Raw genomic sequence first — 18055 nt, 5'->3', positions numbered from 1 at the left:
CCTTTACCCATTCAGAGCTGATTCCACAGAGTTGTTGAGTTCCCTTGATTTATTTTGTCCTTATCTGGGGGTTCTGCCAAATGTCCTCGTGGCCCCAGAATTCTGCATTCCTCGGGTATCAGTGGAAATCCTTCTCCCCGAGCTTTGTGAACCTCCCCAGGGGCTGAGGTCATTGCAACACGTCCAGCCCCAAACCTTAACAGGGCAGTTCTGCTGGCCAGGAGTTTGTGTTTCTGGAGCTGGACATCACTCAGAGCTTGTTGGCTGTTCTGTTTCACAGATTAAATCTCCCTCCTTGTTGATCAGGTGTGCCAAGTTACAAAGATCAAACAGCAAAGAGCATTCTATCTCAATTCAAATTTGCATATTTCCCACTTAGCAACAAGATGATGTGACAAGCAGGACTGGCACAGAACAAACATACTTGGTGACCACCTTGGAAAGGCAATTATAATAATAAGGGACAACAAATAAACTTCAAAAAAAAAATATTAAGGCTTTTATTGACAGAATATGAAGAACAGAACAGCAGCTGTGTTTGCTGAACAGAATCAGCAAATATACTGCTAACAATTTCTTCAACTGTAGGTGCAGCTGGGAATCTGACCCAAGGGACCATGAATACTAAAGCCATGAAATAAAATGAACATATAATGAGTAAAAGAAAATTAATATAATGGAAGTATCTGCTGTTTAAATGTAGCCCATTCAATGTGGCCATGGTGTTATTCCTTTCCCAGCTCTTTGACAGTGTCCCAGTCTTTATATTTGGGGTTTGAAATCCAGAGATGGACAGAACACTTCCTCTCCCCAGTCAGAAATGAATTTGTTATCATGTGTGCCTAATGAGAGACCTTCCTTCTACCCAGGACTTGTACTTATGGCTTTGCATTCCCAAAGACACGGCATTTCTTCTGTCCTGTTAGGATAATGATTTTTGTCAATGTACAAGGACAGACACATTGATTCAACAAACACACCACTAATGGACATAAAGGCTGTGTCAGACCAAAACAAGGGAAGGGGTAAGAAATGTGTGACAGAAGTGGCAGTATGGTTGCTGCAATGAGCTGTTACTAATTGCCACAACTGGTGTTCTTCACAAGTTGTGGAAAATGCACAAAAGGGGGTGGCCAGGTAGCGCAGATGACACTGCTTGAGATCCACAGGTGTGCAAAAAAAAAAAACAACAACTCAAGTTTGTTTGACTTTCCCTTGGGTTTTAAAAGCAAACTGTTCCCTCCACAGCTCTTATAAATCTGTGTGTTTTTCCCTTCCAGTCTGGCTTTGTTTCATGAGCTGTTGCCAAAACTGCATTCTGTGTTCTTTCAGTTTCTCTGCTGCCTTTTGCTCCAGGTCTATTCCCAGGTATTTTTCCTCCAGGTCATACAGCGGCCAATGGACCAAGCCCTCTCCGTTGGGATTTCTGGAAATAATAGAAGGAAATGTTAGCTCTCTCTTTGCCAATCCATTGCTCTCTGACTGCTCAGCTTCAGAGCATTTCAGAAAACCAACAGATGAGCCCAGACGATGTGATTCTGGTACCTGAATAAATGGACAGTATTTTATGAAAATGCTCATCAGTGGAACAGCAAAAGTCTAAGAGCTGCCATTAATTTGAGATCTAAACCTCCACTGTAGATGGAGTAACTGCTCTTAGATTTTTTTATTTCCTTGTGTCTGCAGGTTCTTCTAAAATACCATTAAGAAGAGAAATTGCTTCAATATTTAACTTAAATTCTGCCAAATTTCCAGGAACCACCATATAAGTAGTGCTTCAGGCAGGTAAGTATGTTCTGGGCAGCACAGACGAAACTTGAGCTGCAACCAGCATTGTGATTCTCACCCGTTTTTAGCAAAGTTGGTCCAGTATCTCATAACAGTTCTGCTCAGTTTATTTTCTTCTTTTGTAGCCCCTCCTGCAAAGGGAGAGATGAAACAGCCACATTAGAAAGTAAATAATTTGTATCAGCTATATCAATTGCAACACTTCTCCTGGTTGCCCTGAGCTGTTGGGAGTTTTTCCTGGAAGAGACCTGCAGATAAAATGAAAAGTACCTACTAGTGAAGACAGAAAATGTTGATGATCGTTATAAAGCTAATGGTATATAAGTTATACTTACATAAATATATTGTTTATAATGCTTCAAAGAGAGAAATTCTGTTCTAAAGCCCTGCAGTGATTGAAGTGAGTAATAATGAGGTTCTAAAAGGAATAAGGAGTAAGCATGGGTGCATCACCTGCTAAGAATGGCTTTCCAAAGACAAAGGCAATCTCAGCTCCGTGATCTGCTTTTACAAACTCTGGTACCACACCTTCCACTGAACTCGGTCGATGTTGGAATTCATAGAAGTAGACTGGGTTGCCAGCATCTAGAGGATACAGAAAAGTGCTGCTTTGAGAGCTGAAAATACCTGCTCCAGAGATGATAAACTTCCATGAAAAACTGTTTTGGTTGAATGAAAACACTGCCGGTTCTCTGGATAGTGAAAAGTGCTGCACACGGGCCAAACCAGCCCCAGATAGAGTTCTACAGCTGTTCTGAAGCTGCTGGCTTACCTCTGTGGTATCTGGCCACTTCCACAGCTGAGATGACAAAGTAGACATCTCCCATTGCATCCAGGAGGCCATCTCGGACCTGAGCAGGGCTTTCTGCATGCCCCATGTACTCCCTGTACACTCTGTCAACAACTTCAGATGTAAGGCCCTGAAACAGCAAGAAAAAGTACTTGTAAGGATGATGAGTATTATAAGGAGGAACAGCAGTGAGTGAGTGTGGCACCTGCACATCCCTGGCAAATCCTCAGCAACAGCTTTCAGAGAAAACCCTCAGCTGTGTCAGAGTGTGGCTTGGAGCTCAGGATTGCAGTTACACAGCTATGGGTACAGGTGATCTCAGGGAAAAGAGGGATGCAAGATCAAAGGATCAACCACCTTCAGAAAAACAGCAGTCAGTGATGCTGATTGTTCTCTCTACTGTGGAAACACCTTCATAACAGCACAGAAATCCTGCTGGATTCCATAAACTCCATTGATTGTTGTAGATGACCATAATTTCTCCCATTCAGAACAAGCCTGGGCTCTGCATTTATGTCCTGGGTTGTAAAATAAGCTTGTATTCTATTTGCCATCTGTTGAAGGCAAACCTGTCGGACAGGTTTTGTTATCTCTCTCAGAGACAATGGTTTGCCCCGTAGAGGCAATGGTTTGTTTATACACTATTGACTGACTCACTGCCGGGCTGGTAAATGTAACACCGTGAGGGGTCCCACCCAGAGGGGGAAGCCAAGCACTCTATTATTGTATAAAAGGGGTAGCTTTTTGGGGAGAGAAGCAGCTCGCTCCCTCTTCGCGGGATTCCCGGAGAAGCAGCTCTCTTCGGCGGCACTCGCAGCGAAGCAGCCGGCGCGCGCTGAGGCGACGGCAGCGGAGCTCAGAGGCAACCCCGGCGCAGAGGAAGACCGGCCCCACTGCCACCAGATCTTCAGAGGAAAACTATACCCTTCTAAAGATCACCACTTCAGCTGCAATTCATCAGCCACTGCAAGGGAAGCAATTGTCCCAGCAGAACTGATACTGGCACCCCGACTCCTCAGGTTCTGGACTTTTTTCACTGGTTTTGTTTGTACCGATTGCATTTGCCTTTTTAAATTGTTGTCTAGTTTTCTCCTAGTAAAGAATTGTTACTCCCATTCCCATATCTTTGCCTGAGAGCCTTTTAATTTAAAGATCCTGGTAATTCAGAGGGAGGGGGGTTTGCCGTTCTCCATTGCACAGGAGGCTTTGCCCTCTTTCACAGACTCCTGTCTTGTCGAACCAAGACAGAATTTGGCGCCCAACGTGGGGCTCGAGGGCATTGAGAGGGAAAAAGGATTAACAGTTCTTAAGTAATTTGGTTTTTTGTTGTGTGTAAAAACATCTTCAGCATCACCATGTGGTCTAGTTTACCTTGGTTTGGGTGGCATGTGATCGTAGCTATACTTTTCCCATTTGCAGACCCTTATCTAAAAATGGGTCCTATAACTAAGGCTACGGTGTCTGTTATCAAGTTTGGCTTCTGGGTTAATTGGGTGAGGAATTCATGGATCTTTAATTTCCTCTGGAAGGCAGGTACATGGATTCATAGCTATCACACGTTAACTGTATGTTTTTGGGGTTACTTTAATAACGGTACCTACTGCGAGGAAATAGCACCTGGGCAAACTTTCTCTCAACCTTTTAACCATCTTTTTGGGTCTGCTCCACCAGTTCTCAAAGGGTTAAGATCCTTTATAAGTGCTAATGATACCATACAATGGGTGGTGTTGCTGATAGTCCTGTTATATTTAGCATTCAGAGATAAGGGAAGATTAACCTGGATAACTACCCTCACACCTACACCAGAGACTCGAGATGCTGCTGCTCCAGAGCCTGACCCTGCCCCACAGCCCACCTCAGAAATGAACCGCCCAGATTGGGTGAGGGTTCTGGTTAAGGAGATACGAGAGATGCTGAAGGAGTGCATTTCCCCAGCTGGTGAGAAACCGGCCCTTTGCCTTGAGGAGGGACAGTCTAATAGTACAGCTGTGGAACCCACTAATGTTACAACTGTCCAGGTTCCAGCTGAACCACAAAGGCAGTCACGGTCAGCAGCAGTGGCCCCGGTAGAAACAAGGAAGTCTAAGGTGAAAGCAGAGCACCCTGCAGATAGGGACAGGAATGGAGGAACCTCACAACCCACAGGGGAGCCAGAGATTGCTATCATCACCGAGTCCCTGACGTACGAAAGTCTTCGTAATCTGCATAAAGACATTGTGCGACGAGGGCGTGAGGCTTATGCTACCTGGCTACTCCGGGTTTGGGATCTTATGGGTACAGGCGTGCAGCTGGACGGTGGTGAGGAAAGGAATTTGGGACCCTTGACCCAGGACTCGGGTATAAATCAGGTTTTTGTAAGGGAACCAGGGTCCCTTTCTCTCTGGGAGCGGCTCTTAATGAGTGTCAGGGAGAGGTTTGTCCACAGAGAGAGAATGCAAGAGCGCCATCATAGAATGCGCTGGAAGACCCTCGAGGAAGGGATCCAACAGCTGAGGGAAGTGGCAGTATTGGAGGTACTCTTTGGGAGGGATGGACGACACAATAATGACCCTGACAAGGTCAGGTGTACGGGACAAATGCTGTGGAGTCTGGCAAATCTTGGGCCATCTCAATACACCACCTTCATTGCAACAATCAATGCTGACGCCCACCGGGAGACAATAGGTTCTGTTGCCAACAAACTTAGGAATTATGAGAGTATGATTAATGGCCCAATGCAGGCTCATATCTCAGCCGTGATTAAGGAGTTTAAAGAGGAGATGAGGGAGGAGATAAGGAAGGTTAATACAGCACCCGTGAGAGTCACAGGCCCCAGAATCAGCACCCAACAATCCCCAGCTAGAGAGAGAGGATACACCCCAAGGGCTAATCTGTGGTTCTTCCTGCGTGACCATGGGGAAGACATGGGGAGGTGGGATGGGAAACCCACTTCTGTCCTGGCAGCACGGGTCCGTCAACTTAAGGAGGGAAACTCTAACCGGGGGAGTTCCACCAAAGTGAAGGTAGCCTCAACCTCCCGTGACCAAGCTTGTGGGTACGATCTGTCAGACCCCCTTGAAGGGACCTCTAGTATGTATGCCCAGGAAAGGAATGATAACCAGTGTTAGAGGGGCCCTGTCTCTAGCCAGGGAGAGGCACGGGAAAACCGGATCTTCTGGACAGTGTGGATCCGATGGCCTGGCACATCAGAGCCACAAAAATATGATGCTTTAGTTGATACTGGTGCACAGTGTACTCTGATACCATCGGGACATGTGGGGGCAGAGCCTGTTTCCATTGCTGGTGTGACAGGGGGATCACAACAATTGACTCTGGTGGAAGCTGAGGTGAGCCTGACTGGGAAGGAGTGGAAGAAACATCCTATAGTGACTGGCCCAGATGCTCCGTGTATCCTAGGCATAGACTTCCTCCGGAACGGATATTACAAAGACCCAAAGGGACTCAGGTGGGCTTTTGGAATAGCCGCTGTAGAGACAGAAGACATTAAGCAATTGAACACCTTGCCTGGACTGTCAGAAAACCCCTCTGCAGTAGGACTCCTAAGGGTGGAAGAACAACGCGTGCCAATTGCGACCTTGACAGTGCACCGCCGGCAGTATCGGACGGATCGAGATGCCGTGATCCCCATCCACAAAATGATTCGGGAGCTGGAGAGCCAAGGGGTGGTCAGCAAAACCCACTCACCCTTCAACAGCCCCATCTGGCCTGTGCGCAAATCTGACAAAGAATGGAGATTGACTGTGGACTATCGTGGCTTAAATGAAGTGACTCCACCGCTGAGCGCTGCTGTGCCGGACATGCTGGAACTCCAGTACGAGCTGGAGTCCAAGGCAGCAAAGTGGTATGCCACCATTGATATTGCTAATGCGTTTTTCTCCATTCCTCTGGCAGCAGAATGCAGGCCTCAGTTTGCTTTCATCTGGAGGGGTGTGCAGTACACCTGGAACCGACTGCCCCAGGGGTGGAAACACAGCCCCACCATCTGCCATGGACTGATCCAGACTGCACTAGAAAAGGGTGAGGCTCCAGAACACCTGCAATACATTGATGACATCATTGTGTGGGGGAGCACAGCGGCAGAAGTGTTTGAGAAAGGTGAGAGGATCATCCAGATACTACTAGAAGCTGGCTTCGCCATCAAGAGGAGCAAAGTCAAGGGACCTGCCCGAGAGATCCAGTTCCTGGGAGTGAAATGGCAAGATGGACGGCGCCAGATTCCCACTGAGGTCATCAACAAGATCACAGCTATGTCCCCACCAACCAGCAAAAAGGAAACACAAGCTTTCCTGGGTGCCATAGGTTTCTGGAGAATGCACATTCCTGAGTATAGCCAGATTGTGAGCCCTCTTTATCTGGTTACCCGAAAGAAGAATGATTTCCACTGGGGCCCTGAGCAGCAACAAGCCTTCACCCAGATCAAGCAGGAGATCGCTCATGCTGTAGCCCTTGGCCCAGTCAGAACGGGACCAGAGGTCAAGAATGTGCTCTACTCTGCAGCCGGGAACCATGGGTTGTCCTGGAGCCTTTGGCAGAAAGTGCCTGGGGAGACTCGAGGCCGACCACTGGAATTCTGGAGCCGAAGTTACAGAGGGTCTGAAGCCAACTACACTCCCACAGAGAAGGAAATCTTGGCTGCCTTTGAAGGAGTTCAAGCCGCCTCGGAGGTTATTGGCACAGAAACACAACTCCTCCTGGCACCCCGACTACCGGTGCTGGGGTGGATGTTTAAAGGAAAGGTTCCTACTACCCACCATGCCACTGATGCCACATGGAGCAAATGGATTGCCCTCATCACTCAACGCGCCCGTATTGGAAACCTGGATCGCCCTGGGATTTTGGAGATAATTACGAACTGGCAGAAGGTGAAAACTTTGGTCTCACTGATGATGAGGAGCAGGTACAAGTGGCAAGGGCTGAAGAAGCTCCACCATACAACCAACTACCAGCAGAGGAGACCTGCTACGCTCTTTTCACTGACGGTTCCTGTCGCATCGTAGGGATGAACCAGAAGTGGAAAGCAGCCGTATGGAGCCCCACACGCCAAGTTGCACAAGCTACCGAAGGAGAAGGTGGATCGAGCCAACTCGCCGAACTCAAGGCCGTTCAGCTGGCTCTGGACATTGCTGAAAGGGAGAAGTGGCCAAAGCTCTACCTTTATACTGATTCATGGATGGTAGCCAATGCTCTGTGGGGCTGGCTGGGAAGGTGGAGGAAGGCCAACTGGCAGTGTAGAGGAAAGCCAATCTGGGCTGCTGATATATGGAAAGACATTGCCTCTCGGGTGGAAAAGCTAACGGTGAAAGTCCGTCATGTAGATGCCCATGTCCCCAAAAGTCGGGCTAATGAGGAGCACCGAAACAACGAGCAGGTAGATCAGGCAGCAAAAATAGAGGTGTCAAAGATAGACTTAGATTGGCACCATAAGGGGGAGTTGTTCCTGGCTCGATAGGCTCATGATGCCTCAGGTCATCAGGGCAGAGATGCCACCTACAAGTGGGCACGAGACCGAGGGGTGGGTCTAACCATGGACAGTGTTTCCCAGGTTATCCATGACTGTGAGACGTGTGCTGCCATCAAACAGGCCAGGAGAGTGAAGCCCCTATGGTATGGTGGGCGGTGGTCCAAGTACAAGTATGGGGAGGCCTGGCAGATTGACTATATCACACTGCCCCAGACACGCCAAGGCAAGCGCTACGTGCTGACCATGGTGGAAGCCACCACTGGATGGCTGGAGACTTTCCCTGTACCTCATGCCACTGCCCGGAACACCATCTTAGGCTTGGAAAAGCAAGTCCTGTGGAGACAGGGCACCCCTGAGAGAATTGAGTCTGACAACGGCACCCATTTCAAGAACAGCCTTATCAACACCTGGGCCAGAGAACATGGTATCGAATGGATATATCATATTCCCTATCATGCTCCAGCTGCCGGCAAAGTTGAATGGTGCAACGGACTCCTTAAGACTGCCCTGAAGGCACTTGGTGGGGGAACATTTAGAAACTGGGAAATTAACCTGGCAAAAGCAACCTGGATGGTCAACACCCGGGGGTCTGTCAATCGAGCTGGCCCTGCCCAGTCAGAACCCTTACACGCAGTAGATGGAGATAAGGTCCCTGTAGTACATATGAAAGGTATTTTAGGGAAAACTGTTTGGATTAATCCCACCTCAGGCAAAGACCAACCCATTCGTGGGATTGTCTTTGCTCAAGGACCTGGTTACACTTGGTGGGTAATGCAGAAAGATGGGGAGACCCGCTGTGTACCACAGGAAAACTTGGTCTTAAGTGAGAACTGGGTGTAAGATTTCATGGTGTGCAGATGGAAATAGAATAAGGGGTGGATAATGTCCTGGGTTGTAAAATAAGCTTGTATTCTATTTGCCATCTGTTGAAGGCAAACCTGTCGGACAGTTTTTGTTATCTCTCTCAGAGACCATGGTTTGCCCCGTAGAGGCAATGGTTTGTTTATACACTATTGACTGACTCACTGCCGAGCTGGTAAATGTAACACCGTGAGGGGTCCCACCCAGAGGGGGAAGCCAAGCACTCTATTATTGTATAAAAGGGGTAGCTTTTTGGGGAGAGAAGCAGATTGCTCCCTCTTAGCGGGATTCCCGGAGAAGCAGCTCTCTTTGGCGGCACTCGCAGCGAAGCAGCCGGCGCGCGCTGAGGCGACGGCAGCGGAGCTCAGAGGCAACCCCGGCGCAGAGGAAGACCGGCCCCACTGCCACCAGATCTTCAGAGGAAAACTATACCCTTCTAAAGATCACCACTTCAGCTGCAATTCATCAGCCACTGCAAGGGAAGCAATTGTCCCAGCAGAACTGATACTGGCACCCCGACTCCTCAGGTTCTGGACTTTTTTCACTGGTTTTGTTTGTACCGATTGCATTTGCCTTTTTAAATTGTTGTCTAGTTTTCTCCTAGTAAAGAATTGTTACTCCCATTCCCATATCTTTGCCTGAGAGCCTTTTAATTTAAAGATCCTGGTAATTCAGAGGGAGGGGGGATTTGCCGTTCTCCATTGCACAGGAGGCTTTGCCCTCTTTCACAGACTCCTGTCTTGTCGAACCAAGACAATTTCCAAGGTCATGGTGGAGGTTGGTGTCATTGAATGATCCTTGCAAGTACTGGCCCTGCTTCTAGATCCTTAATTCTTACCTCTTAATCTGTGTTTCTCTAGCTAGCAGTTTCAGGAGAGCACAAAGGCACCACAAAGCCAAGAGATTTATAAATTACAGGGAAGCAAAACCTCAAGAAACCTGAACAAAGGTGTCAGTGCTCCCCAAACCTCTCGGGCTTTTCTTTCCAGAGCCCAACTGCTGCTTTAGGAGGTCGTGTCCCATAGGTCTCCTGCCATACCTGCTGGTACTCTGCACATCTTGCACAACCTGAGGGTATCTAAAATGTCCCAGGTGACCTGTGTTTAGGTACTCCTGGATTGCCACTGAACTCTTTTTTAAGAAGAGGGGCGTTTAGGCTGGAAATGTAGAGAGTATTTCCAGTCACTAGAGGTAACAGGAATGCAGCACATCTGTGCCCATGTATGCCCCAATTCAGGGAGCTGTCCAGCACAATGGCATTTCCCTGTGAAATGAGTTCTTCCAGGGGTAATAACAGCCAGAGCAGAGAAGCAGCAGCACTGGGTTATTCTGAAACTGGTCTCTTACCTTATTGAATACTGCTAAGTTGCTCTGTAAAATTTGACGTGCAACATCTTTATCCAGACCATCCGCAAAAGGAGGATATTTCATCATCTGTGTGATACAGAGAATCATACTTATATAAAACAGCCTCTATTTACAAAATGATGTTTAAATAACACTATAATTCTCTTACCATAGGAATTGCCCATCCGAATTCACAGTTATTTACTCCTATTATGTATGGGACCTCATTCATTGATTTTTCAGATAGTAATTCCTTGGGACTTTTTGGAAAAAATACACCATCTACACATGAATTGATGAAAAAGAAATCCTGAACAAAAAGGGAATAAAGAAAAAGAAAGTTTCATTAAAACATTCATTTTGCTTCTTGATGTTCAGGTTTTTACTGTAGTTCCAAACTAAAGCCAAATATAAATAGAACAAATATAAATATAAATAATATCCAAGCCATTTTAATTTTTTTTTCTGACTGATTTTCTGCACTAGGCAGGAGGTTCTGTGAATATTAACATTATATTTCTATTGTTTGTGAAGCAGAAGTCATTATGTTGAATTTACATATTTTCTTAGTTCAATATGGGCATGGATGTGTGGAACAGTGAGGAAAAACCACTTCTGTATTGAAATTTCAAAGGAACATAAGCATTATGATAAGAACTTTTAAGTAGGACATAATATATGATTTGATTTTCAGTTCTCCAGAATCATCTGTGCCATTTTCTTTTCCTTGCCCTGGCAGAGCACAATAGCAAACCACAGGTGATTCCAAGTGCATGCAGAATAGAAGGTCAGGACAGGAACCTGTTTACAATTTTCAGGCGAGGTGTCCTTGCAGACCTGCAATGCTGTCATGTCCTGAAAAATCAAGAAAAGTCACATTTTACATGCACTTCAGGTTAGAATATTAAAGCTCACAAAGAGCATTCTCTGTTATGCAAAAGTCTGAGGTGTCATTGAAATGCACAAAGTATCATTTCACCTACCATTTTCAGTGCTATCTGTAGTAGTTCTTCTTCTGTTTTTCCTCTCAAGCATTCAACCATTGCAGCTGAACTGGACTTTTCACAGCCAGAGGCAGCAGCAATTTTCTGCAAGCAGTGAGAACAAACATTTTTGAACACATTTGCTGTGTCTGGCTCTATGAGACAGCGAGTCCAGCAAAGCTCCTGCACAAAGGTTGCTGGAGCCTGGCTTGCTCCAGGTCCCGAGGGAGGGCACTGGAAGCCCTCACAATCCTTCAGACCATGAGCTGGGCGTAAGGGGAAAACCTCTTCCTTCAAGTTTTTTGATACAGAAATATTCTAAGACAATTCTGGTAAATAACAGGCTGGGCTGAGGAGACTGGGTGACATGAAGGAGGTAGAGAATAAACCATCTGCAGGGGAACAGAGAGCACATTCTGCCACTCTTGGTGATGACTTATTGTCTGCAGCAAGAGTTGTCATTAGAGAGAGCTGTCTCTTTTATTTCAGGTCCCAGTTTCTGGAAATTGTTCCTTGTAGTTGAAGAGAAAAGAAAAGAGTAGAAGCTTGTAGTTCTCAAATTAAAAAAAAAAATGAATAAAGACTTGTTTATTGACAGACTACAGGCATCAAACGGGAGGGGAAGAGTATTCACAATCTGATACAATTTCCCAGCCAAAAGGTGTAAATGGACTCTTCTTGAAGACACTGCATATGAGATTTTTCATTTACATTTCATTCTTTTCTCTTTCTGGCTATCTGGCTGTTTGAATAGCAACACATCCTTAAACATGTACTGTTTGCACACAGAAATACTGTCTTTAGTGACTGCTTTGACTCTCAAGAAAGAAACCATGTTTCTATATTTTGGACTGAACAGTTTAAGATACACAGAACTACCTGGGAAAAGTAATTAAAATTACCACAAATACACACTTGTGCATCCTCATTTGGCTGGTCAGTGAACAAGCCACGGGCTGCAGTGCCACTCTCTGAAATGGCCTTGTGGAACAAGCCCTTGGCCAGGGGAGATAAGACCTGTGAAAAAGCAAGAACAAACATGTCAAACACTGTTTTCTAGCCAGGGATTTTAGATTTCAGTATCAGCAGTGGCCATTTGGAGTATTTTGAAAGTCCATGTGGTAAGAGTGTCTTTGTGTAACCTCTGACCATAGTCCAGCTGTGCAAAGTGCTTTGCAGCGCTCGCAGGGACCAGGAGTTCAGCGCCTTTCCCCTCCCACTGCACTTTGCTTCCAAAGGTTCCTGGCACCACCCTGCAAGGCAGGTACAGAGGGAATGTGCCCAAGGCAGTCTGCTCTGCTGCAGAGGGGCAGGAAAGAGCTTCTGGCGAGAGGAAACAGGGATTTGTCTGCAAACAGAAAATGGGCACGAGCTCACAACTCCTTGTAAAGGACTTTTCTCAATGAGGTTAAACTTTGAGGGTTTTTTACATTGAAAAAGAACAACCCAAACCAAACAGAATTCAATTCAGTAGATAAGGAATAACATGCTGTTACTTAACTACAACCTTAGAGTATGAAAATTACACATTTTTATCATTCAAAATCTGTATTGTTTTGCTGTACTGCTGCCTCATTGTTGTCTCAAATACCCAGGTGATGTGTCACTGTAACACCATCCCTTTTCTCTCACTGACTTCTCATGCAGATACTGCAAATGGATGGAGGGGTTTTTATCCTCTAAGTAATTCAAGTTCCATACTACTGTGAACTTACAAGAGCAGAAACACTGATTCCTCCTGCAGATTCTCCAAAGATGGTGACAGATCCTGGATCTCCTCCAAAATGCATGATATTTTCCTGAATCCACCGAAGAGCTGCTACTTGGTCTAAATATCCCCAGTTACCTCGGGCATGCTCATCACCAGTGCTGCATGGACAGAATAGCTTTGTTCAAATGCTCAGTGCAGACAAAGAGGCAGAAAGAAACACAATATGTGGTGTGAGCAATCATCTGCCATTCTCTACACAGAACCTCCCTACACAACTGACAGATGAATGGCTTGGGAAGCCCTGAGACTGGAGCAGCAGCCCCACAAGAACAGATCTGGAAGCTGCCTTGGGACTGGAAATTGTCCCCAACCCTTGCAGGTGCAGTTCAGAAATGTTTCTTTGCATAAGCAATTCTTCTGCACTCCTCTTTACAAAGGCTTTGCACACATCCTTTTGGAAATCACTTTGGCAAAACAGATCAACCAACTTACCTAAAATATCCAGCAATACCTAGTCTGTACTGAATTGTTACAACCACCACATTGTCAAAGGCTGCCATTGCTGAGCCATCATAGGATGAAGCTGCTCCAAAAACTAATCCACCCCCATGGATCCATACTAAGACCTGGGAAGAGAAAAACAGGATCAAGCCAGCACAGGTAAGAGCCCCCAGTGATAAACGCTAATTATAGCCCAAGATATAATATTTTGTGTTATTTCAATCCTGATTCTTTCAGAATATATTTCAGATATTGCAGAAATCTTTCAAATCTAAGGCCTGCTGGTCTACAAAGTGGCATTGATTTTGTTAAGTGCCTACACTGTGTCAGTGCCCTGTGTCTTTGGACAGATCATTTAGATTAAATCAAGTGCTGCTTAGTTAGAATGACAATACAATTTTACTTGTAAAACAAGATTTTGTGTCTCTTTTCAATTTCAGCTAATATTTGCTGGGGTCAAGCATGGAAGTTGATCATCACTACAAAAGTGCCCCTGCACGTCTGCTCATGGCACAGGTTGAGTGTTGGCTATCAGAAAATTTTGCTCAAGGTGTTGTAAGATTTTTGCTTACAGGCAGCTTCTCCTGTTTTCCTGTAGAAACGGGTGTGTACACATTTAAGTACAGGCAATCCTCAGACACTCGCAGAGGAACTTTCTCTTTTCTGTTGGTAATCATATCTGAAAAATACTGTCCTTGTACTTGGTCCTGTAGACACCTGAATAAATGAAAAAGAAACAAGCAAGAGAATTCACTAAAACCAGAAAGTTGTGAAGTTTTTTGTACTTCCACAACAAAGTGATAACCAGAAACTGATTGAGATTGGTATGTGAACACATTTCTAGATTGGTATTTGAAATATATATGAAAAGATAAACTAATCATTTCACATCTCTAGACATTTGGCTTAATCACACAACAAGGGCAGTAGGACAAGGGGAGTGAGACATTTACAAGATAGGTTAGGATTACTGTGCATTTCTTATGTGCCCTTTTAAGCACTTGATTCAGCATTTTCCCCCTAATGTTGTATTCCAACATTTCCTCAGCTTCTTTCTGCCTCTGCTCCAGAGGTTTAACTGCAGGCCAAGTGCTGCCAAGCCACAGCACTGTCTGCAATGTGCTGCTCCAGCTTACTTCAAAAGTGACCTTCTTTCACACTGATGCCTGTGAAAGAGCATCTTTTGGTAAAGAGCAGCTCACAGAGTGTCTTTAGAAATGCATCCACTGGAACAGCTGCAGGTGCAATGAGAGGGCACCAAGGAATTTGTCTTTGTGGATGGCCCTGTGTGCACGTCAGTGTCAGGGAAGTGCACAGAGTATAACATCTACAAAGGTTCAGTGGTTTGATCATTGCCTTACATTGGTGGGTAGGAAGTGGCATCTCTGACACCTTCCCAAGGCTCGGGTGGCTGGGGTTCAGAAAACCTCAGGGATCCAAGCGGAGGCTTAGCAAAAGGAAGTCCCAAAAAGACATTTACAGTCCTCTCAGCTGTGTCCACTGTGAATGGGTAGCCTCGGACTCTCCCATATTTGGTCTCCGCTTCTGGTTCTTCTGTGGGACAGCAGCACAAAATCACATCATTGCTCTGTTTGAAAGTAATTGCTAGATTTGCTACTTAAATATACACCTTTTGTTCCCCTAAACAAGTACTTTTTATACGTAAAGCTTCAACATACTCTCATCAGATTTAACAGTACGCTATTCTAATCTGCTATTTTATTTTACTAATTTCATTACTAGTGTTTACTCATTTAAATTTTAGATTTACTAATTTATTCTAACACACTTTTATTATACCTTTATTAAATCATTGTAGCTGACATTATTTCAGCCTTCATTTTGATTGGTCTGTATGTACAATCTCCTTCAGGTATGTAATTTGCACTGTCTTACCACACACACTTTAGTGGTTGCATATAGATTTTAATGTTTTGTTTTGCGCTGGGTTGTTACGTAAAAACCCGATAAGGTTGCTCTCATTAAGAAAAGACAATAATCAGAGAAAATCTATTCCAGACCCTTGATAAAGCTTCTAACATAGCTGAAATAGTCTGGCACAAACAAATCCTGTGAACATTTAATCAAGAATCATTTTAAGATCTGTGTGAAAATTCAAACATCAAATTAGAGACATGCTACTGTGGCTGTTTGGCCTCAGCGGGCAAGGTTTTGGGACAGGGATTTGATTTTGCTATTTGCAAAGAAGGCAAGTAAGACAAATGACTGAAAGCAGAGTAAAAACTGAAATTAAATTGCTACTACTGCAGCTCAGTTTGTGTGCCCTGCTCAGCTCAGGGTTTGTGCCCATCTCTGCCCAGGATTTATGCCCAACTCTCCCCAGGGGTGGTGCCCAGCTCAGCCCAGGTTTTGTCCATCCCAGCCCAGGACTTCTGCCCAGCTCAGCCCAGGTTTTATGTTCAGCTCTGCCAAGAGATTGTGCCCAGCTCTCCTCAGGGTTTTTGTCCATCTCTGCCCAAAGGTTGTGCCTAGGTGTCCCCAGGGTTTGAGCCCTTCCCTGCCCAGGGTTTGTGTCCATCCCTGCCCAGGGTTTGAGCCCTTCCCTGCCCAGGGTTTGTGCCCATCCATGCCCAGGGTTTGTGTCCATCACTCCCCAGGGTCTGTGCCCATCACTGCCCAGGGTGTGTGCCCATCCCTGCCCAGGTCTGTGCCCATCCCTGCCCAGGGTCTGTGCCCATCCCTGCCCAGGTTTGTGCCCATCCCTGCCTAGGGTCTGTGCCCATCCCTGCCCAGGGTTTGTGTCCATCACTCCCCAGGGTCTGTGTACATCCCTGCCCAGGTTTGTGTCCATCACTCCCCAGGGTCTGTGCCCATCCATGCCCAGGGTCTGTGCCCATCACTCCCCAGGGTCTCTGCCCATCCCTGCCCAGGGTCTGTGTCCATCACTCCCCAGGGTCTGTGCCCATCCCTGCCCAGGGTCTGTGCCCATCCCTGCCCAGGTTTGTGCCCATCCCTGCCCAGGGTCTGTGCCCATCCCTGCCCAGGCTTGTGCCCATCCCTGCCCAGGGTCTGTGCCCATCCCTCCCCAGGGTCTGTGCCCAACCCTGCCCAGAGATTGTGCCCATCCCTGCCCAGGTCTGTGCCCATCACTCCCCAGGTCTATGCCCATCCATGCCCAGGGTGTCTGCCCATCCCTGCCTAGGGTCTGTGCCCATCCCTGCCCAGGTCTGTGCCCATCCCTGCCCAGGTTTGAGCCCTGCTCCCGGCTGGCTCCGGGAGGCAGCTGCAGGAGCCCCTCGCCCTCCATGCCCGGGGGCAGTAGCCCCGGTGTTTACCTGCGGCCACCAGCGCCGTGCCCCCGAGGAAGAGGACGCAGGCCAGCAGCGCCGTGTCCCTCGCAGCTGCCATGGTGCCGCTGGCACCGAGCCCGCAGGCCGGGCCTTTATAGGCTCGCCCTGGGCCACCCTACCCAAGGCGCACACGGGCGAGGCGAGGGCGTGCCCGGCCGCGAGCCAGGCCGGGAGCGGCGCGCTCGGCCGGCGGCGGGGAGCGCTCTGCCCCGCGGGGTCCCGCTGCCGCCCGCCGCTCCTTCCCAACGCCGCTCCCGCGCTCCCGGGCACAGCGGGCTCCGAATGCTCCGCAAGCCCCTCGCCTTCCCGGAGCGCTGGCCTGTGCTGCAGCACCTCCGGCTGCCGCCCCAGGGGACGGTTTGCTCACCCTGCACACGCCTGCAAGGCGCCTCGGCTCCACCTTCTTACGCTTGCTTCACTTGCTGTTAGGTCTCCGGGTGACGAGCACACTAGAGCCAAGGCCAAACCGATACCCCTGAAAAGTGTACTTTTACCGAAGGAAGATTGAGCGATTTGTATTCTCAGGAAAGCCTATTCTCTGACAAAATAACCAATACTAGAAAAATCACAGCTCTTCCTGCAGGGTGCAGGAGACACCTGACACTCAGTTCTGTGTGCTCAGGGTCGGTTGGAATAGTGTTGAAATACAGTAACAACAATGAGACGAATTAATCAGCTTTTGTAAAGTGGGAGCAATATTAAGTGAGTGGTAATTTGCGTGGTAACTCTACATCTAAAGCCTCTGGAAAATCCAGAGGATTTATGTCAATACATTTCACATCCATAATTGAAGGATGACATGAAAAGGAGAGAACAGATGAGCTGAGTAGAGATTTTCTGCTCACATTAGCTAGGAGGTTGTGTTTGTTTTATGCAAGCATTAGGCTCTGCCTTTTTCTTTTTTTTCCCCCTTGACTCAGTAGCTCTTGCCCCAGAAAGGCAGTTGTGTAATTTCAGGTCATGGGACTTCTCAGTTGTCAGAAACAGCATTTCAAAGAATCAGAGGATATGATGACAGAACGGTTTGGGTTGGAAGAAACCTCAAAGTTCTACTCATGCCACCTCTGCCATGGGCAGGGACACTTTCCTGTCCAAGCTGGCCTTGGGCACTGCCAGGGATGAGGCAGCCACAGCTGCTCTGGGCAGCTTGTGCCAGACCTCAGCACCCCCAGAGGGAGGAATTTCTTCTGTCTGTGTGATTTAAAGCCACCTTAGTTGGCTTGGAGCCATTCCCCCTTGTCCTGTTGCTACATGTCCTTGGCAAATGCCCCTGTCCATTTTTCTTGTAGGCTGCCCTGGGCT

At 47.1% G+C, this 18055-nt stretch overlaps 1 protein-coding gene across 1 annotated transcript; it reads right to left on the bottom strand.

The window, feature by feature from the left end:
- Positions 1-488: 488 nt before the first annotated feature.
- LOC144247052 (fatty acyl-CoA hydrolase precursor, medium chain-like) lies at positions 489-16860 on the bottom strand. Its single transcript, XM_077786257.1, has 14 exons — positions 16739-16860; positions 14804-14996; positions 14015-14159; positions 13434-13567; positions 12946-13099; positions 12146-12247; positions 11231-11335; positions 11049-11102; positions 10417-10557; positions 10248-10334; positions 2561-2708; positions 2242-2373; positions 1847-1919; positions 489-1426 (listed from the first exon to the last, which is right to left on the bottom strand). The coding sequence occupies exons 1-14, from the start codon at positions 16809-16811 to the stop codon at positions 1252-1254; spliced, it is 1716 nt and encodes a 571-aa protein (XP_077642383.1). The 5' UTR covers positions 16812-16860; the 3' UTR covers positions 489-1251.
- Between the last annotated feature and the right edge of the window lie 1195 nt (positions 16861-18055).

The sequence above is a fragment of the Lonchura striata genome, chromosome 13 (assembly GCF_046129695.1).
Source record: "Lonchura striata isolate bLonStr1 chromosome 13, bLonStr1.mat, whole genome shotgun sequence".
NCBI lineage: Eukaryota > Metazoa > Chordata > Aves > Passeriformes > Estrildidae > Lonchura > Lonchura striata.
Note: the sequence above shows the minus strand (reverse complement) of the source record. Positions and strands in the feature narration are given on the sequence as shown.

What these genes read in the sequence shown, in the direction of transcription:
- LOC144247052 (XM_077786257.1), bottom strand. Translation starts at nt 16,811, where the DNA reads ATGGCAGCTGCGAGGGACACGGCGCTGCTGGCCTGCGTCCTCTTCCTC. An exon ending in GAATCAGTGTTTCTGCTCTT is followed by an intron (nt 12,248 to 12,945) that starts GTAAGTTCACAG and finishes GCTTTTTCACAG; the next exon opens with GTCTTATCTCCCCTGGCCAA. An exon ending in AGCCAAATGAGGATGCACAA is followed by an intron (nt 11,336 to 12,145) that starts GTGTGTATTTGT and finishes CACTGCTTGCAG; the next exon opens with AAAATTGCTGCTGCCTCTGG.